Raw genomic sequence first — 23,509 nt, 5'->3', positions numbered from 1 at the left:
TGGCTGTTTATTCACACCCGCCTGATCCCTCCGTGAGAGAGAGCTTTTTGTTTCCTCTTAGGGCTGCGTCCGATTTGTGAACGCAGCCCCGTCAGCTGCAAAACTAACCCCATGTATCTTGTTCTTCGAAGTAATATAATCAGCACTGTTTTTTCGGCAAAAAAAAATCACATAGATGTGCATACTCATCAATAGACAATGATCCAGCTAGATATAGAAACCACCAAAAACAATATTTTTCCATCCAAAGCTATGGACACAATACAAAAGAGATAGATCCAAAATCCCACCGGAGTTTGGTCCTTTGATCTTACCACAAGGTACTTCTACTATTTGCCGGATATCTCTAGACTTGAGCCTGCGTGCTCCACCTCGAGCGTATGTAGACTCTTCGTCCAGATCCTTCTACCTTACTGCCTGTGTACAGCCTAGGTAGGCAGCCTTCCGAAGTCTGCAGCTTCAAGGTTCTCTCCTTCACCTCCAGTGATGAGGCTCAAGGAAGGCCTCTTTTACTGCTCCAAAACTGCTGGAGATGTGCTGTTCCAAGTGATAATTATGAGGGCACAAGGCCCTCCCTTTTATAGGCCCAGTGGGCTGGCCAACCAACCGACCGAGCAGGCCCAAAATGACTGACCTAATTATGAGGGCACAAGGCCCTCCCTTTTATAGGCCCAGTGGGCTGGCCAACCAACCGACCGAGCAGGCCCAAAATGACTGACCTGCTGTTCGGTCAACCTGCCCCTTCTAGCCTATATACTGTGCCTCTTCTGGGGCTCGAAACAAGGGCCTGTTGGCCCACAAAACTAGGGCACCTGGACCTTACTTTCCTGCAGGGCTGAGGCCACTTGGTCTGCCCTAATCTGACCTGGTTGGTTGGCTCCAACCAGCCCAACCAGTGAGCCAATAGCCGACCCATGCTGCTGCTATCTGCCAAAGCATGTTGCAGGCCCTCAGCTTGCCCACACACCTCGACAAGCTCCTCGCCATATATCCGCATGTACTCGGGATAACACTGCCATCTTGCTGCTCATCAATAGCCTCCTGCCAGGTCAAATCCAGGGTATGATGCTCCTGCCGCCTTCTCTGCACAATGGTGCCATCTGATGCAGCCTCTGGAGGTCTAGGTACTTGATCTTTTTTTCTCTGACCTCTGCCTGGTGTAGCATCATCCGGGTCACTCTTGGGGAGATCATCTGGAACAACTGCTGGTACTAGTGGGGCCTGAGGCACAGGAACATCAACACTATCATCATCATCATCAACTGGCTTTGCAATAAGGGGTATACTGGACGGAATTTGTTCATCACAAATGACATCCTTGTTGAGGACAATCTCTCACCTCGAAGAGTCATACAATCTGTAACCCATAGACTGAGAGTTGTAGTGCACAAAGATCATTTGAGTGGACTTAATATCCATCTTCCCTCTTTGTTTCTTGGGAATGTGGACAAAGGCATCACATCCAAATACACGGAAATAAGAAACATCAGGTTTCCGCCCCAAAATAGGCCTACAGGGAGCTACCTTTGGAACAACAGAAGTTGGAGGGCGGTTAAGGATATGAATTGCTGTAGTTGTAGCCTCTGCCCAGAGGAACCGAGGAACCTCTGGATGCACCAGCGATCCTAGACATTTTCAACACTGCCCTGTTTTTTCTCTCAATCATCTTGCTTCAGAGGCAGTTCCTATATCAGCAAATTCCCGTCTGATGCCATTCTCACACAAAACTCCTCAAAGACGTGGGAACATAACTTTCCACCTTTAAGAGAACTTAGGGTTTTTACAGTCAGCCCAGACTCATTTTCCACTAGAGCACACTATTCACTGAATTGGGAATAGGCCAAAGCCTTTTGAGCTAGGAATAAATCCACATAAACTGGCTGAAATCATCAACCAGTAGCATGAAATAGAGTGCACCTCCAAGACTAGGAACTGTCATAGGTTCATAGAGATCCATGTGAACCATCTCCAGAGGTGTAAAAGCCCGTCGTGAATCCTGCATTGGAAAGGGTTTTTCTATGTTGCTTCCCTCGGATACAAGCATGGCACTGACCATGCTTGCTGTCCACATTGGGTAGACCAAGAACATTTGTTCCACAGCTCTGTGTAGTGCTTCAACATTCAAGTGACAAAAACAAAAATGCCACAAATCACCTCGAGGGGTTGCCGTGATCAAGGAGAGAGTCGACAAAGTATAAATACCATGATCCATTGTACCAGTGTTAACCACCCGGTGGTTGCTTTATCCCTGACCTCCAACAAGTAGGATAGTCGTGCCAAGTTTGCAGGTCTCATATACTGACAACAGATTGAAACCAAGGGAGGGAACAAACAATACCTTTAAGGAGTGCATCCCCCTTCTGTCGTCGGGTATGATGTCAAGATTGCCTTCTCCATGAACTTTGATGGTAGAATTGTCGCCAATGCAGATGTCACCCCTTGAAACCACGGAATCCTTGAGGCCGGTTGGGTATGGGCTCATTGCGAGATGCACCACTATCGATCATCCAAGTCCTACAGCCTTTGGCATGAAGTGCAACCCCCTCTCCAACAGGAGATGCTAGAGAATTGAGAATCTCAATATGGACAAAGGACGGAGTAATGGCTGCAGAAGAAGAAACGGTACCCTTACTGGTTATCTGTAGAGGGGACTTCCTCCAATAGTGACCTTTTTGGCCACGATGATTGCACGAATGCTCTGCCTTTAGTGCTTCCTTCTCTACATCTGTCTTCTTGTTGGAAGAGGTCCTCCTTTCTTGGCTTTTTCCAAGTTGTGGAGCAGCCAAGGACTCTGAGCTGCTGCCCTGGGAAGGATTCTGAACCTCTCCTTCTGGTCTAGCACCATCGGTACCAACTCTTCTTAAGTGAATGTATGTATCCTTCCACTGGTGATCAAGGACGAATAAAATGCAAAATACTAGGAAGACAAGGGGGAGAGCAAGGTAATGGCCATGTCCTTGGATGATATTTCCTTCCCTGCCTGAAGAATATCTTGCTGAAGCTCCTAGAGCTTGTTGATGTGCTCCCACATCGATGAAGACTTTGCGGGATCTGACAGCCGCATCTAAACTTCCAGATATACCCTCTTCATGGGAGTGGTTTGATTGTATAAGGATGCCAAGTGCTCCCAGATTCTTTGGCGACCGTCATGTGCTTCACATGATTTCGGAGTATAGTTCAGAAAAATGAAAGAACGTACCCTTGCATTGTCTCTGTCCTAGAGCTAAGCCAAATTCTTGGCCTCCTTCCCTAAATTCTTTGCAAGGGGATCAGGTTTGACAACCCCCATCATGAAGTTTGCTAGATTATATGACTACAAAATAGACTCCATCATGATCTGCCAAACACCATAATTGCTTCCATCTCATTGGTGATCTACTGGGAAGGTGGGTAATACGAGAATCTTCTCCTTATTCTTAGCCATGTTTGCAAGGGTAGCCATGTCAGAGGGAAGAAGAGTAGAACGGAAGGAGAAGATTGGATAGGATGATAAGAGAAAGTGGACGGAAAGAAGAGAGGAAAGGTTTGGAAAGAATAAGGAATAAGCTTGCACATAAGGGTATGTTCAGATCCTTGCAGTCCAACCTCGGAAAACATTACCTCTCAAGTCTGAAAATACTCTTCAAACAGGTTGCCCTTGCTGTACTCCCAAACAGTCCGAACCACCTCGTACTCTTCTTCGAACTGCTTCGAGCAGCAGCCCAAAACACCTCCAGCTTGCTGGCTCCAATCGCCCTTCACAGCTCATGTCTCTAGCCAACCTTTGGCTCTGATACGATGGGAGAAGTGCAGTGGAATCATGAACAGCGAGAGAGCCCACATGTTGCGAACTGGACTGCAATAAGAGAAAGAGAAATCTGCTCAAGAACTCGGGAGAAAATGCCTCTACTGCTGGCAGAAAACCCTATGCAAGTCATCGATGCTCCACAATTCTCCAGCCAAAATGGCCGACCCTGAGGGGCCTAGATTAATCGACGCAAGGTCGCGGCTGTAACCCGACCTGCTGGTGGGTTACCTGACCTGCCCTCAAACTGAGGCGCCACAGGTGACACATATGTGTCGCACACATGGCGGACCTGGCGCATGGCTGCCAAGAGCTCGCACACATGGCGACCTCACAGCCGGATACCAAGAGCTTGGCGGGCGGGTGAATCAGCTGTGCCCTGACCCGCAACACACCTCTACCAGGCTGTCCCTTGATCTGTCCCCTCCGCCTCCTCTGGGAGACCCACAACGATGGCCCTCTCTCTATGATACATGAGATGCCACCTCTAACAATAGCATGGATAACAATGCCAACCAGAGGCGTGTGTAAGGATGAAAATGGAATGACCCATATGTGGCAAGCTAGCCCTATTTATAGTGTGGGGGTAGGGGCTGCAAACAACTGACAGAGAGGGTTGTTGGGTTTGCTTGGCTGAACCCAAGGTTAGGCATGCTGACCTGACCTGACCTTGGTCAGTCGATTGACTTGGCCTTGGTCAGCTACGATGTTGGCGTGGTTAGCCCTAGCCAGCTGGCTCAAGACCAGCCTGAAACATGCCCTCTACTAGTCTTCTAACTTGCCTCTAACCCCAAAACTAACTGAGTGAATTGATCCTTTCCTAACACATAGAAGCCCTCACTCTCCACACATGAGATGCTCAAACTTCTAATAGAATCATCATGCTCTGACTCTATTGTTCACCATGATGATGGGAAAAAGGAGAGCCTACTCATGGCTTCTTTGTGGAAGTGAAGATGCTCAGGGGTCACTTCGTAACAATTGATCACAAGGTGGATAGCAATCAATTAGCAATGTTGTTGGTGATGACGCTCACTGCTGGAGAATAGTTGAAGCCTATGTCCTAGTAGGTTCTAAGAGGTGTAAATGAAGTTGTATACAAGAATGATACCAATGAGAAGGCTTTGATGGACAAAGATAAGCTTGGGAAGGTAAAAGGACAATGCTAAGGATTCGAAAAATGATGGGACCCTCTCGACTGGGAAAGCAAGAAGAGGAGCAAGAACAAAAAGAAATGCATCTATTGCGACAAGCTTGGATATTTTGCAAAGGAGTGCAAGAAGAAGAAGGCTAATCGAGGAAAGGAGGAAAAGTCAAAGATAGAATTTGGCATGACAATTGACAATGTGGTAACGAAGGAACTTTTCTTGACGATGACTCCAAGTCTTCATGGTAGACATTGAGGAATGGTACACAAATCTTGATTTCGTGGTGGAGGTGTTGCTCAATCTTGGGACTTGAGGACATGTTTAATATCACCGACAAAGATGGAGACGTTCATTCATAGTTGAAGCATGATGCGCTAGAGTTCACTAGTGGAGCATGCTTACAGGACGTGGGAGACAATGGTACACCAAACAGATTCTCCAAGGTTTGTTTTCTCAATTTATTGTACATATAGACAAAGGGGGATTTCTCATTGCGGAGGCTTTCGATATCTTTGCAAGATTGCCTTGGGGGTCGGCAACAAAGACTTTGATAAGTTCGAGTTTTGACGAGTATAGCTGCTTATGCTTGGGCATTGATGACGACATAAGTGTTGCTTTGCTTGCTAAGTATGTCTTCCTTTTGTTTTTCATAAAAGTTTACCTCTTTTTTCTTCTATGCATGATGGAGTTTATGGTTTTCAATCTTATGAGTGACTATCGTGAGATTGAAACTGCACTATGTTGTGTTTTTAGAGGATGAGTTTGGGAATGTTCCTGGATTCATCTAGGTATATACCTCTTTTTTCTTCTCTTTCATTTTCTCTTTTATTTTCAGTATAGATTTTTGGTCTTTAGAATAACAAAAAATCTAATTTTTCTGATTGGACATATTCTAGTCTTACGAAGGTTTATTTGATAAGTTCGAGTTTTGACGAGTGAAGGTAATTAAGAGGCTTCTCCATATTGGCCTAGTGGCATGATTTTGAACGATGGGGGCAACCCTATCAAAGCGTGTCAGGTGGAGACTTGGGATCTAGAGGAAGAGAGAAGGCTGATCGTGGCCGTGGAGTGACATAGTTTTTGGAGGGATTTTCACGAGTGGGGATCTATGTGGGGTTGCTACAAGGATTCCAGTTCACAAGGTCTCATGTGATGGACAAATTGATGTAATGGATCATACCAAGATGATGTGTCAGTCGGTAGGTGTGATTTGAGTGAATATAGGAGTGTGGTTTGTGATTGAGAGATGCTGATTGAGAAATCAATGGAGAAATTAGTGGAGCTTGGCTCTTATGTATGTATCAAGTGCCTATATATTGGCCTTCTCTCATGAATAAAGTATAAGAGTTATTTTGGTTGTTCCACTCCCATCTTGCTGCCTAGCCATGATCCAACAACATGTGGTATCAAAGCCACCATGCTCATATCGGCCGCCCTGAGGTCTCTAGAACTACACTCTTAGATTCTCCTAGATTCTTCATCTTCTTCCTCATGCTTCATTCCCGAGCCCTTTCTGCTGTAGCTTCCCCTCACTAGGGCGCACGTCCACCCCGGAGGATTTCTGAAGCTAGTCCTCCTACAGCCCGTGCCGACGACTTCTCTGCCCAGCGACATTTCGACGAATTCCACCTTCAAACTCCAAATTTCCTAGAATGCTTCTAGCCACTGTTGGGTGACGTTAAGATCTGTCCTGTGTTCAAATCTGAGCTGATATGGTCCACTGAGCAAGGAGAAAACGCAGAAAAACCAGTCAGTTTAGGAGAAAACACTGGTTTCTCAGTTGATGATGGTGCTGCTGCCCCGGGTGATGTGACGTGCCATTTCGCTCAAGCTTGGTACTAGGTATTCTCTAGTAGTATACCTTTCATTGCGCAGCAAAAGCCCTCAAAGAGCTGCTCTCATTTGGTCGAATTGCATCCTCCATTCTCACTCTGTTGATGGAAGCTTGTAGTTGACTAGTGAGCTTGTTTGTACTACTTGTACCTTCATGTTACTCCATCATTTGAAAGGGTTAACCAAGTCAACAAAAAATGGGGGCTTTTGACCTTGACTAAAAGTTTTCAGTATATTGACTCTTCTTGAGCATTAGAACTCAGTTATGGAACTCATGGGTGTCATTGTACTTTGCATTTATGGAGATGACTTAATGGTCTATGCAATATATCTTATGATGTATGCAACTTCTTTACATCTATATGGGGATGACATGATGATTGTGCTCTCGAAGAATAAGTTCTCAAGTTCCACTTGCTTGAGTCTATTTGTCAAACCTTATAAGGCATTAGACACTGCCCATGTGGTAAGACCTTGCCTAGAATTGGATAATTTGCTTCACATGGACAAAAAGATTATACTTTGGTATACCAAGAAGATACACAAAGAAGGAAAGCTTTTGCTTCATCGACACCAAGTACAATGCAATGGACAAGCAAGTTTATGAGTTTGATACAATGGTGGCTTGGAAACGACGCCAGAAAAAGATTGCCATCAAGGGGGGGAATTTCCCCACATCTTTAACTTAGAATTTTTGTGTGTGGTCAATAAGGGTTCTCTGCCTTGGGATGTCCCCCTTAAATGATTGTTAGTTTTATGTGACTTCCTTATCAGACCTATGGGGACTTCCCATGCATAGTCATTGTCCAGTCTTCCAATTGTAAACCAAGAGACCAAAGTCAGAGTGAGATCATGTTGGGATGAGGACGCCCATATGAGTCTACTGTTGATGCAACTAGAGTGAGTACCAGGTTGTGGATCATGTGTGTTGCCACTAGAGGTGGGCAAGCCATGAAGTTACCCATGGACTACTACTAGGGTTGAGGTCATCAATTTGTGGGGGGGTATGATGGACAAATTGATGTAATGGATCATAACAAGGTCTATGGTTGTGAGTGATGATGTGAGTAAGTGTGTGAACACGTGTGTGTGTAGGAGTGCCTGAGTTAGGTGTGACGGATGGTGTGTCAGTCAGTAGGTGTGATTGAGTGAATATAGGAGTGTGGTGTTAGATTGAGAGATGCTGATTGAGAAATCAATGGAGAAATTAGTGGAGCTTGGCTCTCATGTATGTATCAAGTGCCTATATATTGCTCTACAATCAGTGAGCATCAAATAATCAATGCCTGGAACAAATCTTTCTGGCTGCCGCGTCTGTCTGGTTGACCTTCTAACCCAAAGACCATCATCTTGAGCTGGCTGTCCAGCCTGTTCATCACCCAGATAAGGTGGCTGTTCCATGTTTCCTGGCTGCACTTGCATGTCAGGAAGATCACCTAACTGTGTCTCATCCATTGGGATGTTTTCTGCCATAACTGGCTGTCCATTAGGATCTGCTGCAGCATCATTTAATGGCTGATTATGCTGCTGTTGTGGCTGATTTACAGCCTGTCTGTGTTGCCCATGATGCCTGTCATCATCAATAGTTACTTTTAAAGGTTCCTGCTGTACAACAGGTTCCTTGAACATGATGGTTTCATCAAACACGACATCATTGCTGCGTATAAGTTTTCTGTTCTTGGGATCCCAAATCCTGTAGCCCATCTCACCTTTGTCACCATAACCTAGGAATATGCATTTAAGAGACTTTGGATCCAGTTTAGTTCTGTCCTCCCTGCGTACATGCACATACGCGACACAACCAAAGACCCGTAGGTGTTTGTAAGACGGAGGCTTGCCCGTCCATGCTTGTTCAGGCACACCACCACATAGTCTCTTGTTTGGTGACCTGTTAATAAGGTGCACAGCTGTCTTTACAGCTTCAGCCCAAAATGTGTGGGGCAATGCAGCATGTGACAACATGGATCTGACTTTTTTCTTGAATGGTCCTGAACATTTTTTCAGCTGTACCATTTTGTGGAGGATCATATGGTGCAGACAAAACCCTTTGGATACCCTTTGCCTCACAGAATTCTTGAAATTCTTTGGACAAGTACTCTCCACCATTGTCAGATCGTAAGGCTTTCAGTTTTTTGCCTGTCTCATTTTCAACTAGTGCAACAAACTTAGTGAAAGCCTTGAATGTATCACTCTTCTTTCTGAGAGTGTAAACCCACACTTTGCGGGTGGCGTCATCTATGAATGACAGTATGTACTTTGAACCTCCTAAAGAGAGTGTAGGCATCTCACACACATCTGTATGTACTAGCTCCAAGAGCTGTAATTTCTGATTTGACCTTCTCTTATGAGGTATTTGTACTTGACGACCGTAGAGACAAAATTCACATTTCTGCAAATCTGAATATTTTAGACTCGGCAAGTAACCAAAATGAGCCAATTGCTCCATTCCCTTAATACTCATATGACCAAGCCGGCTATGCCACAATGAAATCTTTGGCAGCTCGGTGGCATTTACATCAGAATGCGGACAATGTCCAGCATGAAGTGAGTACAAAGTATCAACCTTAGGACCCCTGGCAATAGCCATTGCCCCTTTGCTGATTTTCCATTTCTGATTACCAAAGGTGGTAAGATAACCATCATCATCCAACAACCCTGTGGAAATCAAGTTCTTCTTCACTTCAGGAACATGCCTGACCCCTTTAAGCATTAACTGCTGGCCATTTTCAAGAACAAGCCTGACATCACCTATACCAATGATAGAACATGCATGGTTATCACCAAGAAAGACAACTCCCTTCTGCCCTCCTGCATATCTGACAAACAGATCTCTGTAGGATGTCACATGAAAGGAAGCACCTGAATCTATAATCCAGGAAAACATATCTGATCCATCACCAGCATGAAGTGTATGAGCCTCCAGTGAAGAGGTGAAACATATCTCATGTCCACTGTCACTGTCACTAACATAAGTAATATTCAGCTCTTCTTTTTCTTTGCCCTTAGACTTGCCTTGAGCCTTGCCTTCTTTGGCTCTCTGGTCATTCTTCTTTTGAAAACACTTTTTCTCAATATGTCCCTTCTTGCCACAATAGTTGCATACAAGATCACTCTTAGAGCGGGACTTGCTCCTTTCTCTTTCTTTGTCTTTACCACGTGTTTTGGACCTGCTGCGTGCATTCAAAGCATTTGACTTCCCAATAGCATTGTTCTTTCTGTTCATCTCTTCTTGTAGAAGAGCACTCTCCACATCTGCAAATACCAGAATGGTTTTTGAGTTGCTGGTAGAAGTCCTGAATGTGTCCCATGACTCAGGTAGAGAACATAGGATGAGTGTAGCTTTCAGCTCATCATCGAGCTTCAACCCCTGGTTGATCACCTGGCTGAATATGCTGTTAAACTCAATAATATGAGTGGACATAGCTGTCCCTTCCTTCATTTGAAGACCAACAAGCTTTTTTAGCCAGTAAGCTTTTCCCGTGGCACTTTTCTTGGCATAAGTATCCTCAAGACGTTGCCACATCTCCCACGCAGTAGGTTCATCCCTGATGCCTACAACCAGTGAATCAATAACTGTAAGCATAATGGTCGACCTGGCCAAGCCGTCCATCTTCTCCCACTGCTCATCAGTAATGTTGGAAGGCTTAACACCCTTCTCCTTTATAGGTTTGTACTGGTCCTTCTGCATCAACACATTGTAGCACTGTGTCCTCCATATGTCGTAGTTTTTAGCTCCTTCGAGCTTCTTTATCTGGAACGAGGACGACACGTCGCTGCTGGAACTCATGGTAAATAAAATAGAGTTTGACTCCCTGTAGTCGTGCAATTAAGCACTAGTTACTCCAAGAAAATTCCCCCGCAGCGGAAGTACGATCAGAAAATGAACTTGGTACTGTTTCAGTGGCATAAAACCAACTGAAAGTCTTTCTCCCACTTGCTGCAGAAACAGTACAGCAATCTGTTCCTGTCTGTTTTGCTGGCGAAAGTGTGGTACAGCTCTTTCAAAGTGCTCCAGAAAAATCCCAGAACTATTTTGAAAAAATAGCAGTACTTTTTGACCTTTTTGACAGTAAAATCTGGTCAAACTTGCTGGTTGACAGTCCCGGACTGTCAAAAAACAGTGAATCTCAGATTGTGGATGAAGATCTCTGATTTTAGACCTCCATATGCTCCAGAAACTTCTCCCCCAACTGAATTCACAGTTTGGAAGTGAGATTGCTCAAAAGCCCTTTGAAAGCATGAAGAAAATCAGAGATTTGACCCCAATTAAAAGATTGATCTTTGACCAAAAAAAAAACTGTAAGTCAAATTTGCACTTTTAAAGCATAGTAGTGCTGTACGAGATAGCCTGATGCATGTAGAGTGCTCCCACTTGACAGATTTCTGGTCAGGCTACAAAAGCCCCAAATTTGACTAAAGTCAAACTTGGTCAAAATCGACCAAATCTGTACCAAATGTGGATGTACTTGCAGCAACAAACTAAAGCATTTGTCCCAAGCATAATAGCATCAAAAGCCCCTTGAATTGGCTGCACAGTCCGTGCATTAACACAGTAAATGGCATCAACTGCTACTGCTCACAAGGCATGTGCGGGTACACACTGACAAAAGCATAAACCTCTGCCCAAGTGTCAAGCATACACACTTCTAGCACAGAAACTTTGGCAAGCTGCTCTGCAAATCCACAGGAACCTTCACAGCATAATCACCCTCTTCGGGCTGTCCAAGCATCAATTCCCAGACACAAAAGGCCTGCACACAACCCGGAGCTGTTACTGGAAGCCCAACTCAGTCACACAGCTCTCACAGGCTGTCAATAATGCCAAATCCCTGAAGTTCTGGCCTGCGCAAATGCAGCCCTTGGCTGCGATGTGCAGCCAAGCCCTAGTTGTGGCTCGCAGCTTTGGCTTGCAAGCAAGCGCAAAGGCGCTACTGCAAGCCTTTGGCTGCGTCGTGCAGCCACACGTGGGCTGAGCCGCCTCGTTCCTGCCTTTCAGCAGCTCCAGCTACGTTGCCGCCGCCGCTCCACGCTCGCGCCTCGCCGTTCAGCAGCCCTTGGCTGCGCGCCGCCGCTCCACGCTAGCGCTGCTGCTTTCAGCAGCTCTTGGCTGCGCGACGCCGCTCCACGCTCGCGCCTCGCCGTTCAGCAGCCCTTGGCTGCGCGCCGCCGCTCCACGCTCGCGCTCCGCCGTTCAGCAGCCCTTGGCTGCGTGCCGCCGCTCTGGCTATCGCTGCCCGAACTGCCGCCTTGCAGCCGTTGGCTGTGTTGATGCGATCCGTCCGTACGGCTGTACGGACGATGTACGGCCGTACGGACTTGTCCGTACGGTAGGGGTAGGCTAGGTAGAGAGAGGGAGTGGAAGCAGAGGGAGAGAGCCCGTTGGCTCTGATACCAGTTGATGGAGAGTGTGAGGGAGAGATAGAGTAGGGAGTAGAGAGACACACTCACAGTAGTCACACACCAGTGGGTGGGGATAAAAGAATGAGTGGTACCTCCCCAAGTACACACAAGTATATATATATGGATAAGACTAGGGTCACTAAGTACCTAAGTACAATGTGTACTTAGTGTACTTAGTAGTACTAGATTAATACTGTTACAAGGGTGGCCAGTGCCTTTACCCCAACATAAAGTACAAGAGTTATTTTGGTTGTTCCACTCCCATCTTGCTGCCTAGCTATGATCCATCATCATGGACCTGATTGCAAATGATGCCGGTACATGGTTGGGTTGGAACAAACCCTCGAGGCATGATTAAGAGTGTTCCTAGTTTTTGAGGGGACACTTGGATGGCCATCTATTAGAGAGATAGGGCCCTGACTTTTCAAGGTGGCGAGTTGGTGACTTCTTGGATGAACTTGTTGATGGTATCTGGATTGCATGAATTAGTTGGCATGTTCATGATTGGGAATTGCGGTAGCATACGTGTCTTGTTCTACATGGAAAGAACCTATTTTTCATGATGATTTACTTGTATGGAGTTGGAACTGGAGGAATAGGAGCTGCAGAGTCATGGACCTGAGGACACCTTTGACTTGTTCCTATGAGCTTTTTTATGGGGACTGATGGAGAATTTGCATTGATGAGAGTGGTGTTTGCCCACAGTGGGTTGGTTAGAGGGGTGGGCCTATTCCCAAGTGAGGACACGGGGTAGGATGACATGCAGCATAGGATGGGATGAAGGTGGATGGAGAGGATCTGCCATGTGGGCAGCAATCTGGTTGCCATGTCAGCACATGTCCATATCCTTATTGCATGGGCCACCCAAGTCAGCAGCTATGGTGACATAATGCCCTCGGTTGGGGCTGGCATAAGAGCTGAATATAGCCCAGCCATGTGCCTATGGAAGGGGCCTAAGGGCTGGGGAGGGGTCAGCATACGAACAGCATATGAGCCAGGGCTGGGGCCATTTATGGGCCCGGTACCTTGGTAGCAGCCACAGCCAGGTTGGCCTGCAGCCGCAGGTCAGGGAAGATGGAGGTCACAGACCTGTCAGCAGATGGGGCCAGTTGGCCTGCAGGTTGGCTGGTTGGGGGCAGACCAGCTCCTATAAAAGGCTACCCATTGGGGGCAGGTGAGCAGTCCAGTCTGCTGAAGTGAAGGTCTTCTAGGGGCCCACACAAACGGGCAGATCTACACAGTGGTAGAAGAGCCTATTGTGGTGCACAAGAGGATGAGCTGGTGGACTCACCTTGAGAGCTATTGAAGCCTATAGGAAGGCATGTGACCGAGATGTCATGGGCATCCAGAGCCCATGGCATGGCTGGCTTTGCTCGAAGCTCGCAGTACTGCAGCCTGCAGGTACAGCAGCAGACAAGCATTTCTGAAGTCAGCAGATGACAAATAAGGTCATGAAAGTTGGTCCACTGTTAGTGTATCACAGCCAACCTGTCTGACCTAGAGTGGTTCCTAGCTTATAAAAGGCCCCAAACCCTTCATTCGGGATCAGCCTCTACAGCTGTTCAGCCCACTCAGCCAGCAACAGTTCCACCTTGCCCCGCAGCACAGGGAAGAGGGAGCAGAGGTGCAGTTCTTCTTCTCTCGACTTCCCTCTTGCAGGAAGGAGCAGTCTCTCCACCACTAGTTATTCTTTGAGCCTTGTGGCAAAACGTTTAGTCTTTTGGCCTTTTGGTAAACTGTTGTGACTCAGCCTTTTGCCAGGATATTAATACAGAAATATTGTCCTTGGAGCGCGGGGAAGGGGGTAGGCCCTGGGGTGTTGTAGTTCCTTTCACTCAGCATTAAGGCAACCTTAGTGCTACTTTTCTCTGTTCCTATCTGTAGCTCTGTATTACTTGACTTGGTAAATGACATCTCTAATTCTTACAGAACCTTGCCAGGGCTTCTTTTGTTATACTGTTCAAATGTTGTTGATCTTAAAATAAGGTAAGTAAGGTTCAAGTTAAGGCTGCTAATGTCTCTCTTTGATGTATGCTGATGAGTTGGGCCGAGGACTATGTATTCAAAGTGCAGGTCATCATGAAAAATACGGTTGACTGTTGCCTTTGCAGCCGCTTTGACTTTAACAAGGACCCAGCTTTTAAATGGATTAAAGAGTTGCCTGTTGGTGCAAAGGAAGTCATACAAAGATCCAAAGTTTTATTCTGCAACGGCTTTTTATTTGATGAGCTTTCACCAACAGTGATTGCTTCTGCAGTGGATTTTGCAAATAAATCAGGCTGTGCTATGTTCTTTGATCCTGGTCCTCGTGGGAAGTCTCTGTTTCAAGGAAGCGTTGATCAACAGGAAGCTCTTAACAAACTTCTAAGCTTGAGTGACGTTCTATTGCTAACTGCTGATGAGGTGAGAATCATGGAGTTTTGGCTTTTGAATCGAAATGTGAGCTGTTAGCTCAGTTCAGTATATATGTGAAGTGGTCATATGACAGTTTCAATAACATGGTTGCTGGCAGGCTGAGGCATTGACAGGAAAGGCTGATCCAGTCCTATCAGCGAAACAATTCTTGGACACGGGTCAATGTACCAAATGGGTTGTAATTAAGATGGGGGCAAACGGGTGCTTAATGGCAACAGATGAGTTCATATATAAGGTACCTGCTTTCAAGGTAAGATTTAACTTGTGTTGGTATGTTGTGTAGTACCTTACCATTATTGTTACAAGTTTACATTGTTCAACAAATTTGCTCCTTTCTTTCGGTGTTTAACTCAGGTATCCTACTGGGAAAGTTGTTCCTGCACAGTTTTGCACTAAGGAGAAAGCTGAAGGGTTTTTGGTTGGTGGATCTTTTGGTGTACAGGTAGACGTGGTGGATACTGTTGGCTGTGGAGACAGTTTTGCAGCTGCCGTGGTGCTTGGGTACACCCAAGGATTACCTGTGGCGAGCACCCTTGCATTGGCAAATGCAGTAGGGGCAGCAACAGCAATGGGATGTGGGGCAGGGCGAAATGTAGCAACTATCAATAATGTCATCAAGATCCTACTAAGCTCAAGTAATGAGAGTGGAAAGATTCAGGCCTTTTCAATGGAGCATCTAACGACTGTTGGAAGGACTGATGACTCCAACAAATTTTCAGCTGATGGAGTAAATTGTGCCTCTCTGAGCATGCCATTTCACGTAGTAACTCACGAAGCTGTAAATTTGTTGCGGAATTCAGCATAAACCTTCAAATCTAAGACCTGTCTCTACAGAGACGCAAAAGATTCTGGTTGAGGGTGCATGATTGGAAGCAGCCTTTGTACCAATAGGAAGGCCATTCAGGCAGGTTTCAATCTTCCCTTGCTATACATCATGATGGCAGTTGCCTTAAAGATTTCATTAAGGGCTTCTAGAAGATGTGTGTAATGATGGAATTTCATCTTTACATGATTCAATATTAGCATTAGATTCTGGAGTCCTATTTAGATGATTTGCATTAGATACTGGAGTCTGATCTTTGTAATTGTTCAATGGACCTATTTGTCAATTAGTAAAATGTTGAGGTCATGACCTGTGGCCCTATTTATCAATCAGTAATGTGTTGGGGTCCCATTGATCAGACAGGACATGAATGGGACCTGTGGACTAGGAAGCTCCTGGTTAAGTTTGAGAACTTGTGATACTCTCTGGTCATCGCCTCTCTTCTTTTGAGAGGCCTTTGTACTCTAGATTATTCACTGAGATCAGCCTACTAGTCTGGCAACTGCAGAGTCTATAATTCAAGCTGATGTCCATTTTACTCAAGAACATTTCAGGTTGAACCCCCATTTATTGCCATCACATCCTAAGGTACTTTCATCAATTTACTTACGTGTTTTAATCTTTCTCCATTGTTGCTCTTGCCTTGCATCAGTAAAATTTGGACCTCACTTGATATTTTGTGTGATTGTTTTGAAGCATTTCTTGGCCTCATGGTAAATATGCTGCTCCTTGCTGTGTGATGGGGTTCATGGTTTTCAACCTTGTGGGTGACTGTCGAGGATGGTTTTGGGCGCGTTCCTAGATTCATCTAGATATATGTTTCCACTATATTAGCGGACATGCAAATTTCATCTTGTGAAGTTTCTGTCCATGTTGTGGCTTGTTGATACTGCTATAAATTCTTTCTAGTTTTTAGTGGTATATCAGCTTAGGCGAAACTGAATGAAAATACCAATCTTCACAATCGTTGTAGCTTGAATGAAGAGAATCATATTACTTTTTGATTGGCTGCTTCTTTTAGTGCTAGATTTTGTCATGGCTGAGTCTATCCTTACCTCAAAGTGTCGACAGAAGCTCAGTATGAAGAATAGATGGATGCTCAAATGGTATATCAGGTTCGGCGAAACTGAATGAAAATACCAGTCGTTCACAATCGTTGTAGCTTGAATGAAGAGAATCAGATTACTTTTTGATTGGCTGCTTCTTTTAGTGCTAGATTTTGTCATGGCTGAGTCTATCCTTACCTCAAAGTGTCGACAGAAGCTCAGTATGAAGAATAGATGGATGCTCAAGTGTGTACTCGTGCGCGTGAAAGCATGTGTTTGTGTTGTGGTTGACACCCTATGCTTCGATGATCCCAGTGTGGAGGTCATAGTGTGTGTGTGTGTGTATGTATGTATATGTATATGGATCTCTACATATACATATATGTATGTATGTATGTATGTGTACATATATATACATATATCTGTGTGTATATACATATATGTGTGTGTATATGTACATATATGTGTGTATGTATGTATGTATGTGTATGTATGTATGTATGTGTAATATAAATAAATAAATAAATAAATATATGTATGTATGTATGTATGTACACACACACACACACACACACACACACACACACACACACACACACATACAAGCCAATACTACCACCATATTGCCAACCTTCAAATATTGAACCAACTGACTTCACATCTACACCATCTTTTGACGCACGCACACTATGACATACATACATACATGTATGTATGTATATTTTTTGACGCACACACACTATGACATACATGTATGTATGTATGTATGTTTGGTTCAATATTTGAAGGTTGGCAATATGGTGGTAGTATTGGCTTGTGATGTCCTTGAATATCCGCCTTTTTGGATTGCTAAAGTTACATAGTTCATTATGGAATTGTAAAAGCAAGTTTATTTGTATCCTTAGATGCAATATCGCTCGTCATAATTCCCAAATGATATCAGTAGGCAAGGCATGACGGACACACTAAAGAGCAACAAAAGAATACATTGAGAGTGGATAATTTGAGTTTATCCAATGCGAATTTGCAATCAAGTCATTTAGAATATCATCCATCCTTGGTTCATGAGGTAGAAGCACAAAATACAACAAGACTCACTTATAGGAGTAAATGCAATGAGGTGGCATTTGGATTTAGATGGGGTGAAGAAGAGGGTTTTTCAATATCATTAGGGAGTAGAATATCAAGAAAAGACCTTAAACGAATTGGTTCAGAGGAAGATTTTTCAAGCTTTGTAGACAAACATGTGTGCATAAGGAAACTCAATGCTTTATGAGTAGAGGTTAATAAATAATGTCTTCGTGTACTTGTTGAAGTAAATTGAACAAATTTTGGTTTGTCACTGGAGTCCTTAATAAACATTTTCTACAGTATGAGATGCGGAAGCAAGACATGATTCTAAGTACTTAAAGGATATGTTGGAGTATGGCATTACTAAGTACTTAAAGGATATGTTGGAGTATGGCATTACTTACATATCAAGCAAGACCTTAGTGGGACATTGAAACTTAAATTTGGCAAGAGGTTGTGATCCAAGGAAATTAGTATTTTACTTGGATCAGAAGTGTTTGCTTGGATCAACAAGAAACAACCAGCAAGGGTATTATCTCTGATAGAAGCCGAGCACAAGGTAGCATGCTTTGCTACTTGTGAGGTAGTTTCGTTAAGAAGGATGTTGGCAGAGATGCAAGTTTTAGTCACCGAAGTGGTAACCTTCAAGTGTGACAATCAAAGTTACATGGCCATCACTAAGAACCCTATGTTCCATGGCCACAAAAAACACATCAAGTATCCTATATCATTATGTGCAAGAGCACATTGAGGATGGAGTTGTAGACATTAAGTAATGTCGTACACAAGACAATTGTGCAAAACAATATCCCCGGCCCCCCGGCCCCTCGCCCCTTCCCCTTTTTTTAAGTTTTTTTTGCAATTTACAGCTTTCTCAAGTCTTATATTGCATTGGATAAGCAGAATGTACTTTACAAAAGGTACTTTTGGATCTTTTGAAAATGAAAAGTTGCCGTATGGTAACAAAGGTGATAGGGAAGAAAAATAAAAAAATATGCATAGGTGGAAAGAGTGCAAGGAGTGTAGTTGACAAAATATGTACCACTTTGTACAACTTAATTGTCCTCTTAAGTTGGGTTCATTCTAAAGATTACCAAGCTATTGTTGGAAGTAGCTAAATTTATTTAGGTAGAGTAGTTTGGTACTACAATTTATTATTGTGTTGAAACACTAACAAGATCAATCTCACCATCAAGAACTTTCCCATGGATGAAGTGATAGTGCACTTCAATACACTTTGTTCTAGCATGAAACATTGGGCTCTTTCCCAATTGAATTTTGTTCCTGTTGTCGGAGTAGAGTGTTGTAGGCTCACTTGACAAAATCTCAATTCCAAAGAGTAATCTTCTATACCATGTTGCTTCATGGGTAGCACTGGCCGGTTCACCATATTTTACTTTTAGTAGATGATAAAGCTACTATTGGCTGCTTCTTGCTTTGCAATGACAAGGCTATTGAGCTAAGACTGAAGTAGAAACCACTTGTACACATCCTATCATCCATGGTACTAGTGCAATATACACTAGCAGATCCATAAAGGTTCGAGTTTGTAAGTCTAAGTCCATAATCCCATGTACTGAAATATGAAATGTTAGTCTGATAATGTTCAAATAAATCAAGCTTCCAATAAGTATCTATATCGCTAAAGATCTATACTGATGACCTATCATTAGTTGAAAGCGTTAGGTTTGACTTCATGGGAGGAGGTAAGGGTTTGTAATCATCCATGTTGAATTGCCTTATAACTTTTTGAATGTACTTACCTTGTGTCACCATAATACCATGTGCATCTCTCCATATTTCTATGTAGAGAAAATAATGGAGATTTTCCATGTCTTTAATGTCAAACTTTGAACCAGGCTAAGCTTTCCATTAGATTCTATGATGATTAAATCATCACATAAAGGACAATAATAACAATTCCTTGGGATCTTTTCTTGATGTACAAGTAAGAATTTGAATTTCATGGGTGAAAACCCATACCAAGAAAGTCTCTTTTATGTCACTTAATGAGAGCCAATTTTGACTTTTGAAATGAGCGTGCCATTAGACTTTGTGATGATTGAGTCATCTGCATAAAGACTAATAAGAACATGCCTTTTGATGTTTTCAAGGTGTAGAAAGAAGGATTTGAATCTGATAGGTGAAATTCTAGCACTGAAAAAGTGATATGGATCATGGTATTCCGTGCTGTTGGTGCTTGCTTAAATCCATACAAGAGCTTGTGCAATCTACAAACTTTTTGTTGTTGATCTTTGACAAAACCTTCTGGTTGTTGCATATAGATTTCCATATCTAGAAATCGAAGAAGTAATTTTCACATCCATTTGATGTATTAGCCATTTAAATTGTAATGTGGAGTTATAACTATTTAACAATTGTATTAGCCATTCAAATTGTAATGTGGCGTTCTAACTATTTAACAATTGTCATTTGTTTGATTGGTGCAAAAGTTTTCTCATAGTCTGTTCCATATTCTTATGCACAACCTTTGGCAAGAAGTTTAAGTTTGTACTTATCAATTTTACCATCTTGTTTTAATTTGCCTTTGTAAACGACTTGCATCCAATGGGATTTTTGGCTGGGCAAGAGTCCATGGCATGTTGCCATTTAGGTATTTGGATTGCTACTATGAAAGGTGCACGTTCATCAATTTTCATAATGTTTGCCATGACAAATTTGGTTTTATAAATCCATAGTTTTGGTTCTCTCCTATCATAAGAGGATCTTCTAACATTTGGATTGGAACATTCAGTATGTCAGTGATGACCATAGTAGCTATAGTGTCAACAATTTCTTGCATTTTTTGTTGCCTTTGCTTTGTGTGGTCACTGTGGGAGAAGACACTATTAGATTATGATGGCAAGGTAACTATTTTAAGTATTGGACTTGATGATGGATTAGGTACCAAGGATTTTGTAGGTGGAACAAAATATGATGAATTTTCATCAATAATAATATCTTTAAAGACTATCAATGCTCTTTTAACTAGATCATACAGTCTATATTTGGATTCTTTTGAATATCCTATGAAGACACATTTGAAGGATTTAACATCAAGCTTGTTCTGCAATTCATATAAAGAGACAAATACTCTCAAATGATAAATTGAGGACTTAATTCTTGTAAATACTCTTTTAGTGTCACGTTTTGTGGTATAGTAGTAATCTTTCTATTATCAAGTAAACTTGCATTTCACAAGCTGCTACTCAATATGGCCTTGGAGTTTTCTTTTCATCAAGTATATATCATTTTGATTCTGCGATGACTCTATTTTCCTTTTAGTTGCTCAATTTTGCTTTAAAATGTCTATGCACGTGGGTTTTCTCTTGATCCCAAACCATCTATAAAATGAATTGAACTAAGTAGACTTGTATTTAGTGTAGGATTTTGATGAATTTTTCAGTTGTTTTTTCTCTAGTGCTTTGAAAGCCTCGAGTACAATGAGAGCATTATATTTTGTTTCAAGAAGTATATCCATGTCTATCTAGAATAATAAGGGATTTTGTCCATGTTTCAATTGTGCATTTAACTCTTCATTCAGGAACATCATGTTCGGTCCAAAAATGCTGTGAAAATAATGTGATCACATTGGTAACTTGAAAATTCATTAGTAAATTAGATAAATATACCGACAGTGATAGGCATTATACTAATGACAGTATTCATGATACTAGTGGTATATGATCACATACGGATAGGGGTTGTAATATCGATGCTGGTACATGCATAAATGCCTCTAGTATCAACATTAATTTGGAGATGTACCGGTGGTATTGCTGATTGGCCTTTTGCTCATTTCTTGCATATAAGAAGCTTGTGAGAGCCCACAAGGACTCTCCATTTAGGAAATTTGCAGTCCATGTTCCTACACTTAGCGTGGTGGGGTAAGGTGGGCCACCATTGAGTCATGAGAGAGAAAAAGTGGTCATTGTGGTTCATGAAGTCACTCGACTGCTCCGATAGCTAGTGTACTGGGGTAAGGGTCAGCCACAACTACATGCCAATGAATGCAAAGGGATTATTTGAGGTGTTGAGATTTCCAAGAGGTCATTTTTTCTTATTTTTTTGGATTGAAATCCTAGTGTAACTTGCCTTTATATTCATGTAAGGTACCAATTGTATTTAAAGAGATTTTGTTGATATGTGTCTATGCGTTTGGACTTTTTGTTAGGTAAGATATATCCTATTATATGGAGACAAGAAATAGATGCGCAGATACTAGAAGCATAATGAGAGAATAAATTTCAAGTAGGAGGAAAGGTGTTACAAATCAAGCTGATAGCATAGAGGCCTCAAGCATTGATGTTGTGCACAATGTGGTCAATGAGATAATGGTTTTGGAGCTATTAATGCTAATGCAAGTCAAAATGAAACTCCCCAACAACAAGTGGATGCAACATCCACCCCACATGATATTCATGAGAGGTTAGTCAAGGTACAACTAGAGCATTTATTGCGGCTTCTTGAGTATCACAAAGGAGAGCAAAAAAGAATGGGAGTGAAAAACATAAGTCCATCGGCCCAGAATGGGAGCTTCCATCAATCTATGTGACTGTATTGCATGAAAATTTAACACTTGTAATGAGGTGAGATTTGGCTATAACCTCCTATCAGGGTCACCTACTTAGCTCAACAAAAAAATCTATCATATTTTTCCATGGCACAATGGCAAATGCGGCTGTTGGTGGACAACTAAGAATTAAAATACATTTAAGTGGGAAAAGTAAAAAAATAACAATTTGGCAAGTTGTAAGTGCTAGTTCCAACATTCGCATATGCCACCATTCGAGAAGTTCAGACTCCAACGTACAAGTTTCCACACATAGTGATTTAAATAGTGTTCATGTAAGGATATGTCAATTGGAATATCAAGAAACATTGGCATCTATGTTGTGTTGAACCAGAGTTACTAGTGAACGTGGAAATTAGTCCACGAGGCAAACCATTATTTGTAGAGTATTTCTAACTAGGACCTGAGATGGCTCAATACCTTCTGCATTCTGGTTATCCATCGAGTATGGTTGATAATGTCAACATGCAAGATGCATGGAACTACATCGCATTGTATGGTCTAGGTTCCAAACCTTCTACTTATGGTGCCAAGCAAAAAGATCACATCAACCACAACATTTTTTTGCTATTGCATAATATAGGATGCACAATTGTTTCAAATAGTGGGGAAAATATAAAAATATGCCTGTTGTTGAGTGTGATGATCTTATCACGATGAGGAAATGCATGTAATAATAAGTCCATTGGTTAAAAAAATGAAAGAAAGTATAGGCTTTACATAGCAAGTATTTTGGCAAAAAACCATAAGGGAGATAGGCCTAGACCAAGTTGTGCAGATTGTCATGGACAATGCAAAGAGTTGTAAAAAGGCTCGTAGACTACTACAAAGGGATTTTTACCAATTGTATGCATTAAGTTGCTACACTAACACCTTGAACTTGGTATTGTTAGATTGGTACAAGCATGTACTATGGTTCAAGGAGATTATACGTGATGCTCATGAAATTGTGAAATTTGTTCAATCATATCAATGACTCGAGACAATATACAGTTCATGGGATGGGTCCACAATGTTGCAATTACCTATAGGAACAAGATTTTGCATGCATTTCTACACATTGCAATCACCTTTAAAAAATAAAACTTTTTTACTTGAGACTTCCTATTGTGACATTTCTCAAAGATGGGTGTTTGATTTGGGGAATAGAGTGGTTAGAGATGCATGCCATTATATGAAAGATAAGATATTGTCAACTACAATTATGGAAGTCTTTTGAGAATGCTATGAGAATAACATTTCCTGTCATGGCTACATTTAGAACTCTAGACTCAAAGGCCCTGATCATTGGAAAAGCTTGGATGCACTTTTGGAGCATAGAGCAAGTACTCATTGTTGTTAGAAATTTGCCGATCATCCAGACAAGCAAAATGTTGGAAGACCCTTCAATGAAATTAAATAGAGGGAGCTATGGAG

At 42.6% G+C, this 23,509-nt stretch overlaps 1 protein-coding gene across 2 annotated transcripts in view; it reads left to right on the top strand.

Moving 5' to 3' along the window:
- Positions 1-15,986, top strand: part of LOC147893610 (pfkB-like carbohydrate kinase family protein) — a 44,648-nt gene extending 28,662 nt beyond the window's left edge. The window contains exons 3-5 of one of the 2 annotated variants that reach the window (XM_087386471.1): positions 14,277-14,568; positions 14,678-14,830; positions 15,023-15,986. In XM_087386471.1, the coding sequence (XP_087242597.1) occupies positions 14,277-14,568; positions 14,678-14,830; positions 15,023-15,385 (808 nt within the window). In that variant the 3' untranslated portion in view covers positions 15,386-15,986. Of the gene's footprint in view, positions 1-14,276; positions 14,569-14,677; positions 14,831-14,934 lie in introns of both variants that reach the window. The other variant, XM_087386472.1, reaches the window with a different exon arrangement.
- Positions 15,987-23,509: the final 7,523 nt, after the last annotated feature.

This window comes from Dipteris shenzhenensis, chromosome 15 (genome assembly GCF_047967505.1).
Source record: "Dipteris shenzhenensis isolate YYH24624 ecotype China chromosome 15, Dip_SZ_1.0, whole genome shotgun sequence".
Classification (NCBI taxonomy): domain Eukaryota; kingdom Viridiplantae; phylum Streptophyta; class Polypodiopsida; order Gleicheniales; family Dipteridaceae; genus Dipteris; species Dipteris shenzhenensis.
The sequence above is the reverse complement of the archived record's forward strand: the minus strand, read 5'-3'. Positions and strand labels throughout refer to the sequence as shown.